This window comes from Epinephelus moara, chromosome 19 (genome assembly GCF_006386435.1).
Source record: "Epinephelus moara isolate mb chromosome 19, YSFRI_EMoa_1.0, whole genome shotgun sequence".
NCBI lineage: Eukaryota > Metazoa > Chordata > Actinopteri > Perciformes > Serranidae > Epinephelus > Epinephelus moara.
In genome coordinates, this window is record NC_065524.1 from 29212316 (window position 1) to 29227266 (window position 14951).

The 14951-nt window shown below is 42.3% G+C and overlaps 1 protein-coding gene across 1 annotated transcript in view; it reads left to right on the forward strand.

Annotated features, from left to right (window-relative positions):
• Positions 1 to 14951, forward strand: part of hectd2 (HECT domain containing 2) — a 75890-nt gene that overhangs the window by 9778 nt on the left and 51161 nt on the right. Inside the window, exons 3-10 of the mRNA XM_050071722.1 lie at positions 8674 to 8812; positions 8945 to 9047; positions 9270 to 9359; positions 9881 to 9945; positions 10194 to 10239; positions 12732 to 12841; positions 14261 to 14409; positions 14536 to 14659. Coding sequence (XP_049927679.1) covers positions 8674 to 8812; positions 8945 to 9047; positions 9270 to 9359; positions 9881 to 9945; positions 10194 to 10239; positions 12732 to 12841; positions 14261 to 14409; positions 14536 to 14659 — 826 coding nt within the window. The remainder of the gene's footprint in view (positions 1 to 8673; positions 8813 to 8944; positions 9048 to 9269; positions 9360 to 9880; positions 9946 to 10193; positions 10240 to 12731; positions 12842 to 14260; positions 14410 to 14535; positions 14660 to 14951) is intronic.

Sequence of the window (14951 nt, forward strand, 5' to 3'; positions counted from 1 at the left end):
ATTTGAAGTGTTTTTCAAAAAATTCAAAATGGCGGAAAATCTATATAACCAGAAGTTATGGGTTCTTGAGGCAAATGTGTTCCTCATGAGGAGAGGCATCTCTGTTCAAAGTTTGCAATTTCAGTCGGTTGCTATAGCGCCCCCCTTTGGCCAACTGATGTAATATTGCTTCATTCGCATCCTCCCATGACCCTCTACCACTGTGCCAAATTTCACATGGATTCAGTGAGGAGAAAAACGTGGAACAGACACACACCCACAGCCAGAGTTGTCGTCATTATATAGTAAGATATGAGGTGACCTCTAAAAGTGTTTTTTTTATCATTGGCAGTGCGGCCTATTTCTTTCTTAAAACTGTTTCTCACCAGTTTGATGCCAAAATGTGATGTGGGAATACTCATGGAAATTTTACGCATCACATCGCTTTACTCACCGGGTCGGTTGTGAGTTATCTGTGTTGCCATGTTCCCCACATTTTGTTCCGTGACCAGCACATAATGTTAGCAGCTGCTGGGTAATCTCAAGCCATATATTGTCCTTTATTTGATTGTCGAGGTGACATCACAGTGTTTGTCATGTGATATTGGGTGTTGAGGAACCAAATTGTTAAGATGGTCCTTCATTGTGGCAGCTGGTTAATGACCTGAAGGTATGACATCAATTGGAACAAGGGATTTCATTGGTCAAATATGTATTTCTGCAGATGGAAATCGAGGTCTGTCTGAACATTTCTCCCCTGCATGGATGTTCTGTTGGGCTGTGCAAGCATTCATAAGAACCCAAAAAGTCAGTTTTTTGATATCTGTGTGAATTTTTTGAACACAAAGCCATGCACTCACACTGTTTGCACTGTTGACTTCCTGCTGTGCAACAAACTACATCAGTACTTTCTTTATTTGCCGTCATATCACCAAACTGCAGTGTGAATATCAGCGTGGTGCGTTCACTGTCTTTGTTCTCATCGTGGTCTTGTCTTGGATGTAATGATGTGTTACTTCCTCTGTTTACAGTACGCTTGATGTATGTGCTCAGACTCTGTTTATGTTGAGCTGCTAGCAACGACACTGGAGCTGCAACTCGCGCCTCCGATGTGGAAGGTTTTCAGAAAAGAGAGAGGACGAAGAAAAGCTGTTCGTGTTTTCCAGTTGGTGGCTGTGCACTTAAAGAATCTCACACTATGCAGAAAATCATAGGATCACACTTCTAATTAGATAGTGACAGGCGTTTATGGGGCTGAAGTTAAGCTTCTGTTCTCGATTTCCTGCCATTTCAGCTTCATGGTTTAGGGAGAAATTTCAGACTCTCTCTTGGACAGTGCTTGAATATCCTCCCTGCTCTGTGTTTCATGAAAAATGAAAGTTTACAGATGCTTGATTCAATTAAGTGTCACTGAGTTCTCAGAAAATAATACACAACAGATTAAGATTTAGTGAAATCCAAAATATCAATATCAGTGCAACAGAGAAAGAAGATGAAGGCAAAAGAAAGATGAAGAGGACAAAATTGACGGCGGCAATATTGTTTATTCGTCGTCAGCGTTTCGACATAAAAGGGAATGTTGCTTCCTGTTAAAGGCGAGGTTATTTCTGACTGCCGTGAGAACGCAGACCCAGCGAAGTGCTCACCAGCCCGCTTTGTCACCACGGCTACTGATGCCAGAATAATTATGCAAACCTCCGCCCCAAATGAAAACCATATGAAAGTGAAAACACTCAACACACACACACACACACACACATAAGATAGCGTAGCATTCCTCAGGCCCGTTACAGTCGTCCGGCCTGCTGGATAATCACCACAATTTGCTATTTCATCTGTAAAGTATTACAGGAGGTTTGTATTTCCTTTTAATATTGTCAAATATGGTTTTGTGTGCTGAGGCTGAGCAGAGCAGAGATCCGTCTGAGTTTCATTTAAAGATCAAAACACAATGACACCTTCTCTAGAAACACTGGCATCAAAGTCCGGCTTGTTATGGAAAGAGATTAAGAGCTTTATTGATCTCAGCAGGGAAACTGGGAAACTGCAGCAGGATACAGTGAGTGCATAGAGGAAAGTATCTGTGTGAGAAGAAAGCAGCAGAAGTGGTTGCATGAAAATTATATCTGTACTGCCATGCTGTTGGTTTGGTTCTTCTGTAAACATCTCTAATGTCCTAAACACACAGAGAAAATAATAAAAAAGTGACATCCATGATACACAGTATATTTATAACATGTAAACTGTGACATTCACTATCAGAAACAGGCAGTTAGGTGACCATTTTCTTAAGAGTGTGGCTATACAGACTGATATCCAATCTCAGTGTGAGTCTGACCACCTCCAAATGTGGTCTGGCTGATCCAGTTGCATTCAGGATCCCAATGTCCTTCGCATGCGTATACACCTGGCATTCCTTATCCACATAACATACCAAGATCACATTTTAATGCCAGCTGTAAATGGGGTCAGAGAACACATCGAGCTGCATCGAACAACTTCAGCAAGTTCATGTCACTCTCTTAACAGTCCATGTGTACCCGAGTTGGCTGAGTTTTATCTGCTGTTGCTTTTTGATTGAATAAGTAACCCCAATGAAATAAGGACTGCTTTTTTACAGGGATGCACTGATTTTGAAATCCTAGGCCGATACAATGTTTATTAAAGTACCAGTTTGGTCGATAGCTGGTGCATTCTTTTTATATTGTCGCTTATTTTGTTTTGCCCTTATTATTCTCCCTTTTGTGTCAGGGAAACAAAAGAAATCTACACTATAAAAAACAGCTGAGCAGTTTTGAAGTAATTAAGCCCTTCATCAAACTACCTTTGAATGAGTGCAAATTTATGAAACAACTTTCAATATAACCTTTCACATGAAAAACATCCTTTTAAAAAATAAGTTCTTCAAAAGTCTTTTCACTATGTTTATGATAATTCTCTCCCTAAGATGTATTTTATAGTGCTGTGAAAACAACAAATTTCTCCTTTAAATAACTGCATTTATTTAAGATGTTCGACTAAAACTACATTTTACAAGATTATATTAAACACATCATGAGAACATTATAATTTCCCTTTGCCCACTACTTACGGATCATAATGTAACTCAATTCAACCTCTGTGAACTGTTGCGGCTACTAGCTGCTAACAGCTAACAGCTAGCAGCTAACGTTAAATAGTTGTACTCTTGCCAATTTTAACACAGATTTGTTGTTCACAATGTAGCACTATCAGGGAAACAACAGGATGCATCCCCTGATCTGAGGATAGTGACTTTACTGCGTCCTTTCGTCCCAGCGGCATCCTTGGAAATATCTCTGGCTCTCTGGCTGCCACTCGCCATCGTCTGAGAGTCCATTTGTCAAGCAGTCATTGTATTCTTCTTGTACCTGCTCATTTATTTAATTTGTGGCCGTTAGTCTCTAGCCCTGCGCACTGACGTGACAAGACGGAAAAACATCGGCCATTGCCGTCGATGAATGTCTGACACCAGTCAACATTTGAATGCTGGCCAATAGCAATGTTCAGCCAACACGTTACCTTTTTAGTAAGTGTTTGTCCTTTAATGTAAATTGTACCCTAATTAAATGGATTTATTAAAAGGGCATGTTGAATTTTGTAAGAAAAACTCCTTGTGGTTTTCTGATATGCTGGATGACCGTCAGTCTCAGAACCCATCAGCTATCAGTCTGATGACGATGAGCCTCGGGGGGTAACAGCCGATGTTTTTGGAGATGTGGGCCAAGACTTCCTCTTCTGTGAACAAGTCATTTAGGCTTATCTCTATTAACATTAATTACTTTTAAATTAAGAAAAGAGCTAATATAAATCTAACTTGTCATCAGACGATAGCTGATGGATTCCAAGATTTTGAGCCAATGCTTCCTGCTTCTCCACATGGTCTGTTTACCTGCCACTCAGATGTGAATGGTCAACACTTCTCAAACTTCAAACAGAAACCAGAATGCTTTTGATATGAAATCTCGTCTCATTGATTTCAGATGCTGCGTACATATGCAGATATCTGTTTAAAAAAATCACATGATAGCCCACTACTAACAGGTCATCTTCAGTCCTGTGTTTGTGGCCTGCTCCGTTCATTAAAGCTCAGCAGGAACAATAAGGTGAATTAATGGACAGCACTCGATGTCAACACTTGAGGAAGGTTAGTCCTCCTCAGGAGACATCAAAGGCTTTGTGGAAGTAAACTTTGATGAAAGATGGAGGAGAGATGGGAGGGGGGTGTCCTCGGAGGTCTTGAAGGTGACAATTCAGATTAAAGGGTGTCATGACAACCAACCTTGTTGCTGTCAGGACTAAATTGGGTGACGCACAAGCTGACAAAGCAGTGGTAATTAGGAAGCAGTGAAGGACGAGGAGAGAGGGCAAGAGTGCTCCTTGCTCCTGCTTCTATCAGCTCTATATGTCTTTCTTTATGTCCCATGGGAGACGTAACTATGGCTACGTCAACTGCTTCAATCAAGTAAACAGATTAATGCACTTCACGGCCAGGTTACTATGAAACATGCTGGATATTCATAGTCCCCAGAGGATGATTCAGAGTGATATGATTTGTTTTTCCACAACCAGCATGTTAAGTCACGGCGAGGTACCTCCAAAGCTAATGTGGTGTGGATGGTCATGGTCACCACAGGACCATGGACTTATTTTAAGAGTAATTTCCTTGGATATGATACACTTTATATTGGATTCATATCAATACTGCACTATATCACTGATTTGATTTGACATATTTCTATGAATTGACCCTTCACTAAGTCCTGCCCCCGGACGCAGACTGGCCAATCATAACGTAGCATCTAGCCGGCTCAGACCAGGGTCCAACAACAACACAGCTGTGCTCCATTGACTTAAATGCAATCGTTTCAGATTTCCTTCATTTTCAGGCAGGTTTTGTGGATTTGGAGCTAAATGTTGTGCCCGGGCACGTCGTGTATTAATGATACTCGTTACCTGGAGAGGTTGGAAAAAGATATACGTTTCTTCCCTGTTCCAAAACCAAAATTAAACCCTGAAAAGTGTAGGGTTAGCTAGCTAGTAGCCTCTATATACAGACTCTACATTCAGTGAATGTAGAGTCTGTAGGCAAACCCTGGAGATCTTGCCTCCAGAAGAAGAGTGGAAGAGCCCTGGTTTCCGGTTTTAGGCTGTTTGTAGTCCGCGTGATATTGACCAATCACGTTTGAGCCGGCTGCAGCTGTTGCCAGGTTAAACGGTGTGTGCGGTGAACTAACGAGGCGGAACACAATTGGCGTCACTGCAAACTCGGAATCCATCGCAATGGTTCAGCATATTTACTTATATATAAACGGAAGTCGGAAACGGAAATTCGCCTCCTCCGCCCAAATCAAACCGGAATACCAAAAAATCAGGGGTCTGCCCCCAGAGGCCGTATCGCCGTCTGCCGGAAGTCAGACGCCGAATACAACCGATGGGTTCCGAGAATGGCTAACTAGCTACTGAAGATATAGCCTACTGAATGTATACACACGCTGCTTTTGCTTTNCATCCTGGATATATCCTTCAAACACAGACTGTAGACCCCTCTGTCTGCTGCTCTCTGGAATCACTGTTTCATTTTTCAAAAAATATGATAATATTTCTTCAGGGAGTGCAGTTAGTTACAGTGTGGGCTCCATGCTTACTGTGACAGCTTGTTAGATCATCACAAAGTGCTTAAACAAGTAAGGAAAATATATATTGATAAATGGAAAAAACCAAAGGTTAAACAGTGAAATCTGTAAAACATTAACAAAGTAAACACAAATACAGATGTATAACAATAAATCATAGCAGAAAATAGTACATAAAAACTTTCTTTGACCTTTCCTTTAGCGCCACTATCAGACCAATATTTCTTCTTGTACACAAAAAATGAAAACAATTCACTGGACAGCTTCACATGGGATTCCTGAACACATTTCTTCTTCCCAGAGGGCGCACTCTCTTAAATCTACCGACCCGATGACCTTTTCTCTCGTGCCACCCTCAGTCTGAAGCTCCTCCACTTTTAACACAAACAGAAACATTTGGGTTCCTGTGATGTAACACCTGCTCACATTGTCCTGAATCTGTCTGTCCACCTCTGTACTTATGTCCCTTTTATCTTCTGCTGGCCGTGCCTGCAGAATGAGCACCCACAATGCACCTGAACAGGCCTGCTGGTGGCTATTGTTACTGTGGAGACGGCGACAATAGGACGCTAATTATAAACAGAATGAATAGATGGTCACAAGAGTGGGAGGATGGGAGAACATGTTGTGTTTCTGAATAACTGTGTGTGTGTATTTGTACACTGTGGTCACATCGTGCAGCTGGGCCTCTGTCATTACACACTGATTGAGGCTAATGGATGTAGTTTGGGCATTTGTGTGTGTGTGTGTGTGTGTGTGTGTGTGTGTGTTTGGAAGCAACATCATCAATGTCAATCTGTGTCAGTCTGGCTCCCTTTCACTGTCCGTCCTGTCTCTCTTCATGCTGTAAATATTCTCTACAACTTTACATGTTTCCAGATAGGAACTGTTTAACATATTCTGTTTATTCCCTTTTCTTATTTTGAAAGCTTTTAGCTGTGGGTTTGCTGTTAGCAGTCATCAGTAGTTTGATGTTTCAATTAAAGTTCTTCCTGCTTTAATTATTTGATTGATCTATTTATGGATTGCTGAATCATTTTACATGCCTCATAAATCCAGTAAATGTAAAGCATGTCCTCACTGGCAGAATGAGCTAAGGTAGCAGCCAGCTGACTGAAGTGATGTTAAAGGTTTCCGGTGCAGTTTGTGCATTTGTCTGTTTGTTTGCGGGATTTCAAAAAAATACTGTCCTGTTAATTGATGCAACTTAGTGGAAGGGTGAAGCTGGGCCAAAGAAGAACGTCAAATCAAAATTTTGGGGCAGATACATCTATTATTTTTCACTTTTTAACTCACAAGATATGCAGACGACTCCCTCCTCGGACACCACAAGCATACAGAGGTGGCTGAGCCAAAATGGCAGTGGCAGTGCTAACAACAGCAACATTGCTGACAGAGCTAACAGTGTTAATGGTGGTTGGCTTACACTCACCGGGGCGACCTAGGGGGGCACCAGAGAGTGGGCATGACACTTCTGCAATGACACTGCGGTATCAGTAGCAACTCTCACTAGGTCTGTTGCAATGACACTGCGGTATCAGTAGCAACTCTCACTAGGTCTGTACCCAAATATTCGGATATATATTTTTTTTTTTTTTTCCTTTTTTTTGGTGCTAAATGTAGTCTTTTTGTTGTTGGTAAATGTAGGTTATCAATAAAAATCAAAACTTTTAAATTGCATGGTTAAAAATGTGAAAATATAGTATCGCCTACCAACTGAGCTTGTGCGCACGGCAGGCTTGAGCGCATCCGTCTGAGGCTGTGGATCAATGCCAAGTTTTACCACTTTATCACTATTCCCTCTAACTTGTAGCTGTTTTTTCGTTATCTTTTGAATTTAATATGAATTATGGAACCGTTTTTGTCAACGTTTGTTTCCCCCGTTTTGTACAATAAATTATTGTTTAAAGTTTCAACAAGTTTCTTTTGGAGTACAAGTGTGTTTTGAAAACGACCGCGGACTGTCACCTGCTCAACGCATCAGTACCTTTGGATGCCATGACAGTAATAGCCAATAATGTCAAAATATCATTTACAGACCGATTTAACAGACGATCACTGCTAGAATAATGTACTGAAGGAGACTGTTGTGCTAACCGCTTCCAATTTGGCAGTCTGTTTAAGCTGCAAAATCTTCCCGCTGCTGCCCCGCATCACTGCTGCTGCTCGCTCTTTCAGCCCCACCTCCACCCCAACATCTACCTGCAGGCTCCAGCTAAGGGTGGAAATATCTAATCATCACTCCCCAATGTCTCTCTGCGGGGAGCGATGATGCCAAACGTCCAGACGCCAAATTCTAACTATGTTCTGCTGTTGAAATGAACAATTAAAACGTGAGTTGTCTGACTGAACTGAGGTCTGCGCTCTCTGAGTGCCCTTCTGGTTTTATCTATATCTATACTCATTTTCTGTGTGTGAGCTGATGCAGCTCAGAAAGCTCTAACATGGCAGGTTTGGTCACAGAGAAGTTGATTCAAATCCTGTCTGGGTCTTGATTGACTGTTGAATGGGTCAACAGTGATAAAATCATTTTGTACAGATGACCACTGCTATTGTGTTTCCAATTTCAGTCCTGAACAAACCTCTAGAGACGGACGTATCCGCCTTAATCTAACGCCATTTCTAAACCCACACTGATGCGCAGCCATGACAACATGCTTGTTTTGCCAGGAGTTTAAGAGTTAAGCAAAGCAATGAAAAATCAAACTACAATGTTGGGCAATATTTAGAAGACCTGTCTATTTAGAGCCGCCTTGATAGCAGTGTCTACAGTGTTTGCCATTGTTGTTATTATTCCTCACTGGTTCCCGAGCACTGCTTGAAGAAACACAGCTGTTTGATGTCACGATTCCAGACGAATCAGTCAGTTCGGTTGAGTAGGTGGATTCAAAGGTTTGGACCCAGCCAAAGTTATAACTTTAATTGTTGAGTCTTGAGCAATAGACTTCTCCTCTGGAGCTGAAATGAACATGACACCCCTGCTCCGCTGGAAGCTCCGTTAATTAGTGGTTTATTGCCTGTGTGTGTTTTTCTCACCCAGGGAGAGAGCTGCCTCCGATCTGCAGTGATGTTCGTCAAAAGCAGCGGATCTCCATTGACACCCTGCCCCCAGAGGTCAAAGCTCCGTTCCCCTCTGACCCCATCATCCCCCTGCGGACCAAGACCACCAAGGAGTTTCAGTGAGTTTCCAGGCCCTGAAGACTGTTCCCACCTCACTTCTGATGCTCGAAACACAATAAAACAAGTTCTAAGAATTATTCTGGAGCCGGGCGGGGTTTGTGTTTTTTTGAGCATTGTGTTTGTGTTGCCAGGGAGGACATGGAGCATGCCGTCCAATCAGGTGACTGGAGGGAGGTCCGAGAGTTTTACCTGACCACCTTCGAGTCCTTCATAGAAATCAACGCTGCCTTCAAGGTAGAACACATAAACACACACACACACACACATACACTTTGGCTCCCAACAGAATGCCTGTTGTGAGAAAACTGTTTTAGAAGCTGTTAAAATTTAACCAGATGCCATAACTGTTTTACCATGGGAAAGCATTTTTCCTCTGCTGTTTTCCTAATTTTTTCTCATGCTCTCTGCTTCCCTTTCTTTCCTCAATTTTCTGTCCTGCCCCCCCCCCGTTCCCAGCGAGAGGCGAATGGATCGTTTAACACCATAGATGATTCAGGAGTCAACGCCAAGTTTGTCAATGCTGTTTACGACGCACTGCTCAGCACAGTAAGAACGTGATGACAACATCCTACCTACAAACACACACATGAGCTCACCATCCAAATGCTTCCAGATCTGTTCACCCTGTTTGATCCCTTAATGGCATTTCAGGTTCCAGATTCTTGATGTTACAGACTTGATGTCTGTAACAGAGTTTATAGCGTCTATATAACTTTACACACTTTCTATAAAACTTCACATACTTGCTGACTTGATGAGCCGCCAGGCGATGCTCATTAATGACACAGTGTAAGAAAATATTTTGCCTGAACTCATCGGCAGAGTTCAGTCAGTGAATGTAAAAACAGCGGAAGATTTTTTTTTTCAAGCATGAAACGCTCCGAGCTGCCCCTGTAAACACTTCTGTGTTCTGAAGTGACCTCTCTGGTTAAGTAAAGGTTAGGTAAATATGGCGGCCAGTGTTTCCATTTCTCTTTGTGGGTCCCTGACATTCAGGAATGTTGACTCAACCTTCTGATTCTTTGTGTTTTTAGACGTTGAATATGTTTTGGTGTGTGTGTGTTTAGCCTCAAGACATCCAGAAGTCAGTGCTGAAAGGGATCATCAACAGCCTGCTGAGGGAGTGGAAAGGGTGAGAACGCCTCTGTGACACATTCTGTATCTTACGGATCCATTTGCTCAATTACTTGATCTGTTTCAGCTTCGATGTAATGTCCAAACAATACGACTTCAGATCGGATATTTGGTCATTAAAAAAATCCTAATAAATTGGACATGATGTTCAAGCAGGTAGATGTGATAGAAGAGAAACTGAACTACTTATTTGACTAGTTGGTTTTTCTGTTGTGTGAAAAGTGTTTGTTTGTGTTCTGTTTTCAGGCCTCGGACAAAAGATGACCTGCGAGCTTATTTCATTCTTGTTCAGGTGAGTCAAAGATCCTCTTTACACCTTGAATTCAAATGTGTCTTGAATCCAGATTGTATGTAAATATGATTTGACTCGGTTAAAATGACACCTTGTATCTCCAGTGTCCACATTAAGACGTGATTGAGATCCAGTCGCTCTGTCCAGCTCAAACAACCGAACATCACTCCTATTGTTGTCCATCATTTGCTAAGCCATTGTAACATAAATGGCTTAGTTGCAATATGAATTGCCATGTTTGCCAAGCTTTTTTGCTAGTAGCTTAGCTTTCTAACTGGCTATTGGCTGCTACCTCGCTGTTTGCAACAGTCGGTAGCAATTACGTATTGCTGCCCCTATAGTTGCTGTGTGTTGATTGAAATTCATAGAAAACTTTTAATTTAATTTAAAAAAAAGAAAACTGTATTCCAGGCCTGGAAATGGTTTGGAATTAAGACAGTCTTTTGGAAAAGTTTTCAGTATACATAGTTCTGGCTTTTGTTTAAAATATGTTCATAAAAAGCCCCAAAAATGTTTGACAATTAGTCGAAATCGAGACATCCATACACATATCGATGTCCAGATAAGCCATATCCAGTCACAATGTTGAGTCATTAATCCACTTCGACAGGGGAAGAATAAAAGGACATGACAGCGATCAGCCTTAATTCATTATGATATCACGTATGCTTTTTTGGACATGTCTATAAAACAAATGTTCATTCAACAACAAATAAATGCATTCAGATTCCTAACCCAAACAAAATTATAATGTGAACATACATACAATTGCGTTGACAGCTATATGATTTTGGTGGTCTTGACATTTTGCGAAGCACCTACGTACGTTGGCATGTGCAGCTAGTTGGCGGTGGAAATGTCTAATGAACGAGTAAAGTGAGCAAGTGCTAGCAGTTTGCTGAAATGCCTTGGAAGCGGGTGTTTAATAAGGTATGGCTGTATCGCTATTTAGGACTATCTATTTAAAACTACTTTAAAGAAGTCATGGAAGTAACGTAAAATATGGAAAAATTAAAGAAAAGTTTTGAAAATGCATGGTACACGGTATGTTAACTGTCAACTTTTATATCACAGTATACCTTGAAACTGGTATATCGGTTCAACCTTAAAGCAGAGTGGTGCTAAAAATGTTAAATAAACAACAATATTCGATCAGAACACGAGTGGATTAGACTTATACAGTTGATTCTGAACCATAAACATAGTTTCTCCTGAATCCAGATCTGCAGATCAGCTCAGGATGTCCATACTTCCACAAAAAAATTGAATTCACTTTGCTTTTATCCTTATTTAACACTGAAACTTTAACTGAACAACAGTTTTTTGTCCTCTTTCCTTCTCTTTCTCCCACACCCTTTTTTCTTCTCTCACATCTTTTTTTCTTTTCTCATCAGAGCTGGTGGACAGACATCTTTCCCTCGAACCTCTCTGTCGCTTTCGTAGAACGCCCTCCATTTCTGTCCTTTTTCTGTTTGTGGGGTCCTTTCTTTGATCCTTTTTCATCCTGTTTGATCATTTCTTTCCTTTCTCTCTCTGCCTCCATCTCTCTGTCTCACTCTCTGTCTTTCTGTCTCTCCGTCTCTCTGTCTGTCTGTCTCTTTCGCTCTGTACAGTCTGATTTCCATATATGGTTTTGGGGATTAGAACCAGATAAAGACAGGAATCTGCAGTAGTTCCACTGTGGTTCCACGCTCCATCAACACACACACGCGCGCACACACACACACACACACACACACAAACCAAATGTCTGATTTTGTCCCATTTGACTTTGAGGACTCGCCTCGTCTTCCAACTCTCATGAGAACACAACCACACACACACACACACACACACACACACACACACAGATTGGGACTGGGTGAGGTCATGTTGGAGTTGAGGACTGCTGGTTTCCTGTCTGATGACGACTCTCCCTCCTTTACAGGCTCCGAAAGCTTCACACTCAACTCTTCTCTTCTCTTTCTCCTCATCTGTGTGTTCTAACCCCGTAAAGACCGAACGGACCTCGTACTTATTATGTCATGTGTTATTATTCTCATCGCATCCAAGCACCAGTCGAACAGACAGAACTTTATGTTCTCAAAGTCAAAGTGAGTCATGTCTTCGAGAAAAAGACACAGCAGCCATTTAAATTCTGCTTGAGTCTGACCTGCAGATCCTAACCACGGCTGAACCTCGAATCTCGACTTGCTTTTGAAGGACAAATTCTCTCCCCATGATCTTATAGTTGCGAACGAGGTGGTGACAACGTTATTTGACAAGCTAATGACCGCCACTGTGTCCCAGTTGTTTCAAATGAAAAACAATTTTAATGAAGTCAGGCAGGGTAATTTTCTTTTACCGTTTGCATGCGTGTGTCTGGGGGTTTGTTGTCTGACAGTTTAAGTGCTTGTGTTTTTTTGTCTTTGACCCATCAGACGTCTTTTTTGTGAGTAACATGTTATTAATACTATGTGTGTGTGTGTGTGTGTGTGTGTGTGTGTGTGTAGAACCCCCAGTATTCCAACACCAGCACCTATGTGATCTACGCTCACCTGCTGAGGCAGATCGCTGCTCTGTCTGAGGCCGACCACCACTTCCTGGTTCATTGGCTTAAAAAGTAAGTAAGTGTGAGAGTGAGTGAGTGTGTGTGTGTCAACGTTTGATGTTTGTTTGCAGCCAAGTTGCCATAGCGTTCCCTGTCTGTGTTTAGCTATTTCTGTTCTGTTCTATTTGTCATTCTTTTTATCGACCCGTCATTCTCTTCACTTTGCTTCATGCAAATATCACACATGGCTTCAAGCTTTGGCGAATTCCTCTTGTCATGTGGTACAAACCCCAAATTTTGACAAACTGCTGCAGCTGCATTCTGCTCAGCAACCAACTTGTTTTTCATCATCATCTTTGTTTTCTACCCCTTATCGGAGGAGGAGGGGTCATGTGGCAGTGATTGAAATGAATGTTTAGGTATTTTTGAATATGCTGCTGACATACACTGGTCCATCTACGTCCCAACCCTCACCTATGGTCATGAACTCTGGGTAGTGACCGAAAGAATGAGGTTGCAGATACAAGCGGCCGAAATGAGTTTCCTCCGTGTGGTGGATGAGCTCAGCCTTAGAGACAGGGTGAGGAGCTCTGTCATCCAGAGGGAGCTCGGAGTAGAGCCGCTGCTCCTTCGTGTCGAAAGGGGTCAGTTGAGGTGGTTCGGGCATCTGATCAGGATGCCTCCCTCCCGTTAGAGATGTCCCAGGCACGTCCCACTGGTAGGAGGCCCCGGGGCAGACCCAGAACATGCTGGAGGGATTACATATCTCATCTGGTCTGAGAACACCTTGGGGTCCCCAAGGAGGAGCTGGGAAGCGTTGTAGGGGAGAGGGGCGTCCGGGGTGCTTTGCTTCGCCCGCTGCCCCCACGACCCAGGCTCAGATAAGCGGACGAAAATGAATGGATGGATGGATTTTTACATTGGTGTCCAGTCAGATAAGTCAGATTGGAATTTTCTATTAAGCGTGATATGCACTAACTCTGCATTATAACTTCCAAAAGATAGGAATAATATGATTAACAAATTAACAGCACTATCTATATTTATCATGCTATTTTTTGTCTCAAAAAAAAACATCCACTTCCAGCCTGTTTTATCAAATGCTGTAGCTTTTAAAAGTTGACACACAGCCTACAGTTACAAATGTAAGCCAGCTTCTGTGTGTCTCTCTCGGCCCGAAGAATGCATCCTGTATGTGGGGATGATTTACAAGCGAGCTGCTTTAAATTACAAGTTCTATTTAGCTCCCCTGCGATCCAAAAACCCAAATTCTCCATCCAACTGTTACTATTTTTCTCTCTTGAAGTGTAAGTGTCTATTTTGTGTGTATTTTAAGGATAGTGTTGACAAAAATATCAATGTGCAGTTTGTGCAGTTTTGACTCTGCCAAGCTGCTGATGTTAACCATTATTAACTCTGTGTGTGTGGTGTGTGTGTGTGTGTGTGTGTGTCAGGCTGTCGGCGAGGTGTGTGTGTGTGTGTGTGTGTCAGGCTGTCGGCGAGGCGTTTCAGGCAGCTGGTAGAGCGCCTCCTGCAGTTCATCTCCACCCGTCTGTTTCCTGCAGAACCAGACGAACTTCCTCCTCTGGCCAAGTGCTCCTGGTGGATTCCCTCTGCTACCAAAGTCCTCGGCCTGTTCAGTGAGTCACACACACACACACAAACACACACACACACATATTCACATCACGTTAAGAACTCACTGTATATTTATTGTACGTACAACAGCTCACATGTCACATTTGACTCTCCTTCCCTCTCCTCAGATGCAGCCAACAGTGTCTCCTCTACTCCCATCATGCCTTTCACGGACTTCTACAACATCACTCTGGAGCACATAGACTTCATGGAGGAGTACAGGACCTGGCAGAGCTACGGCAACTCTAATAGGTCAGATACAACTTGGCAACTTTCTCGCCAGATTTAGCAACTTATCAGACCATCAGAAGAGTGGAGAGAATATATTGTTATTCATTCCCATGCATGCTGCTCAGAGTAATTGACCTTTTGCTAAGCCCCGCCCCTTTCTGATGGTCCGACAAGCTGTCACAGTAAGCATGAAGTAACTAACTGAAGAAATATTATCATATTTTTTGAAAAATGAAACAGTGATTCCAGAGAGAAGCAGACAGAGGGGTCTACAGTCTGTGTTTGAAGGATATATCCAGGATGTCAAACTGAC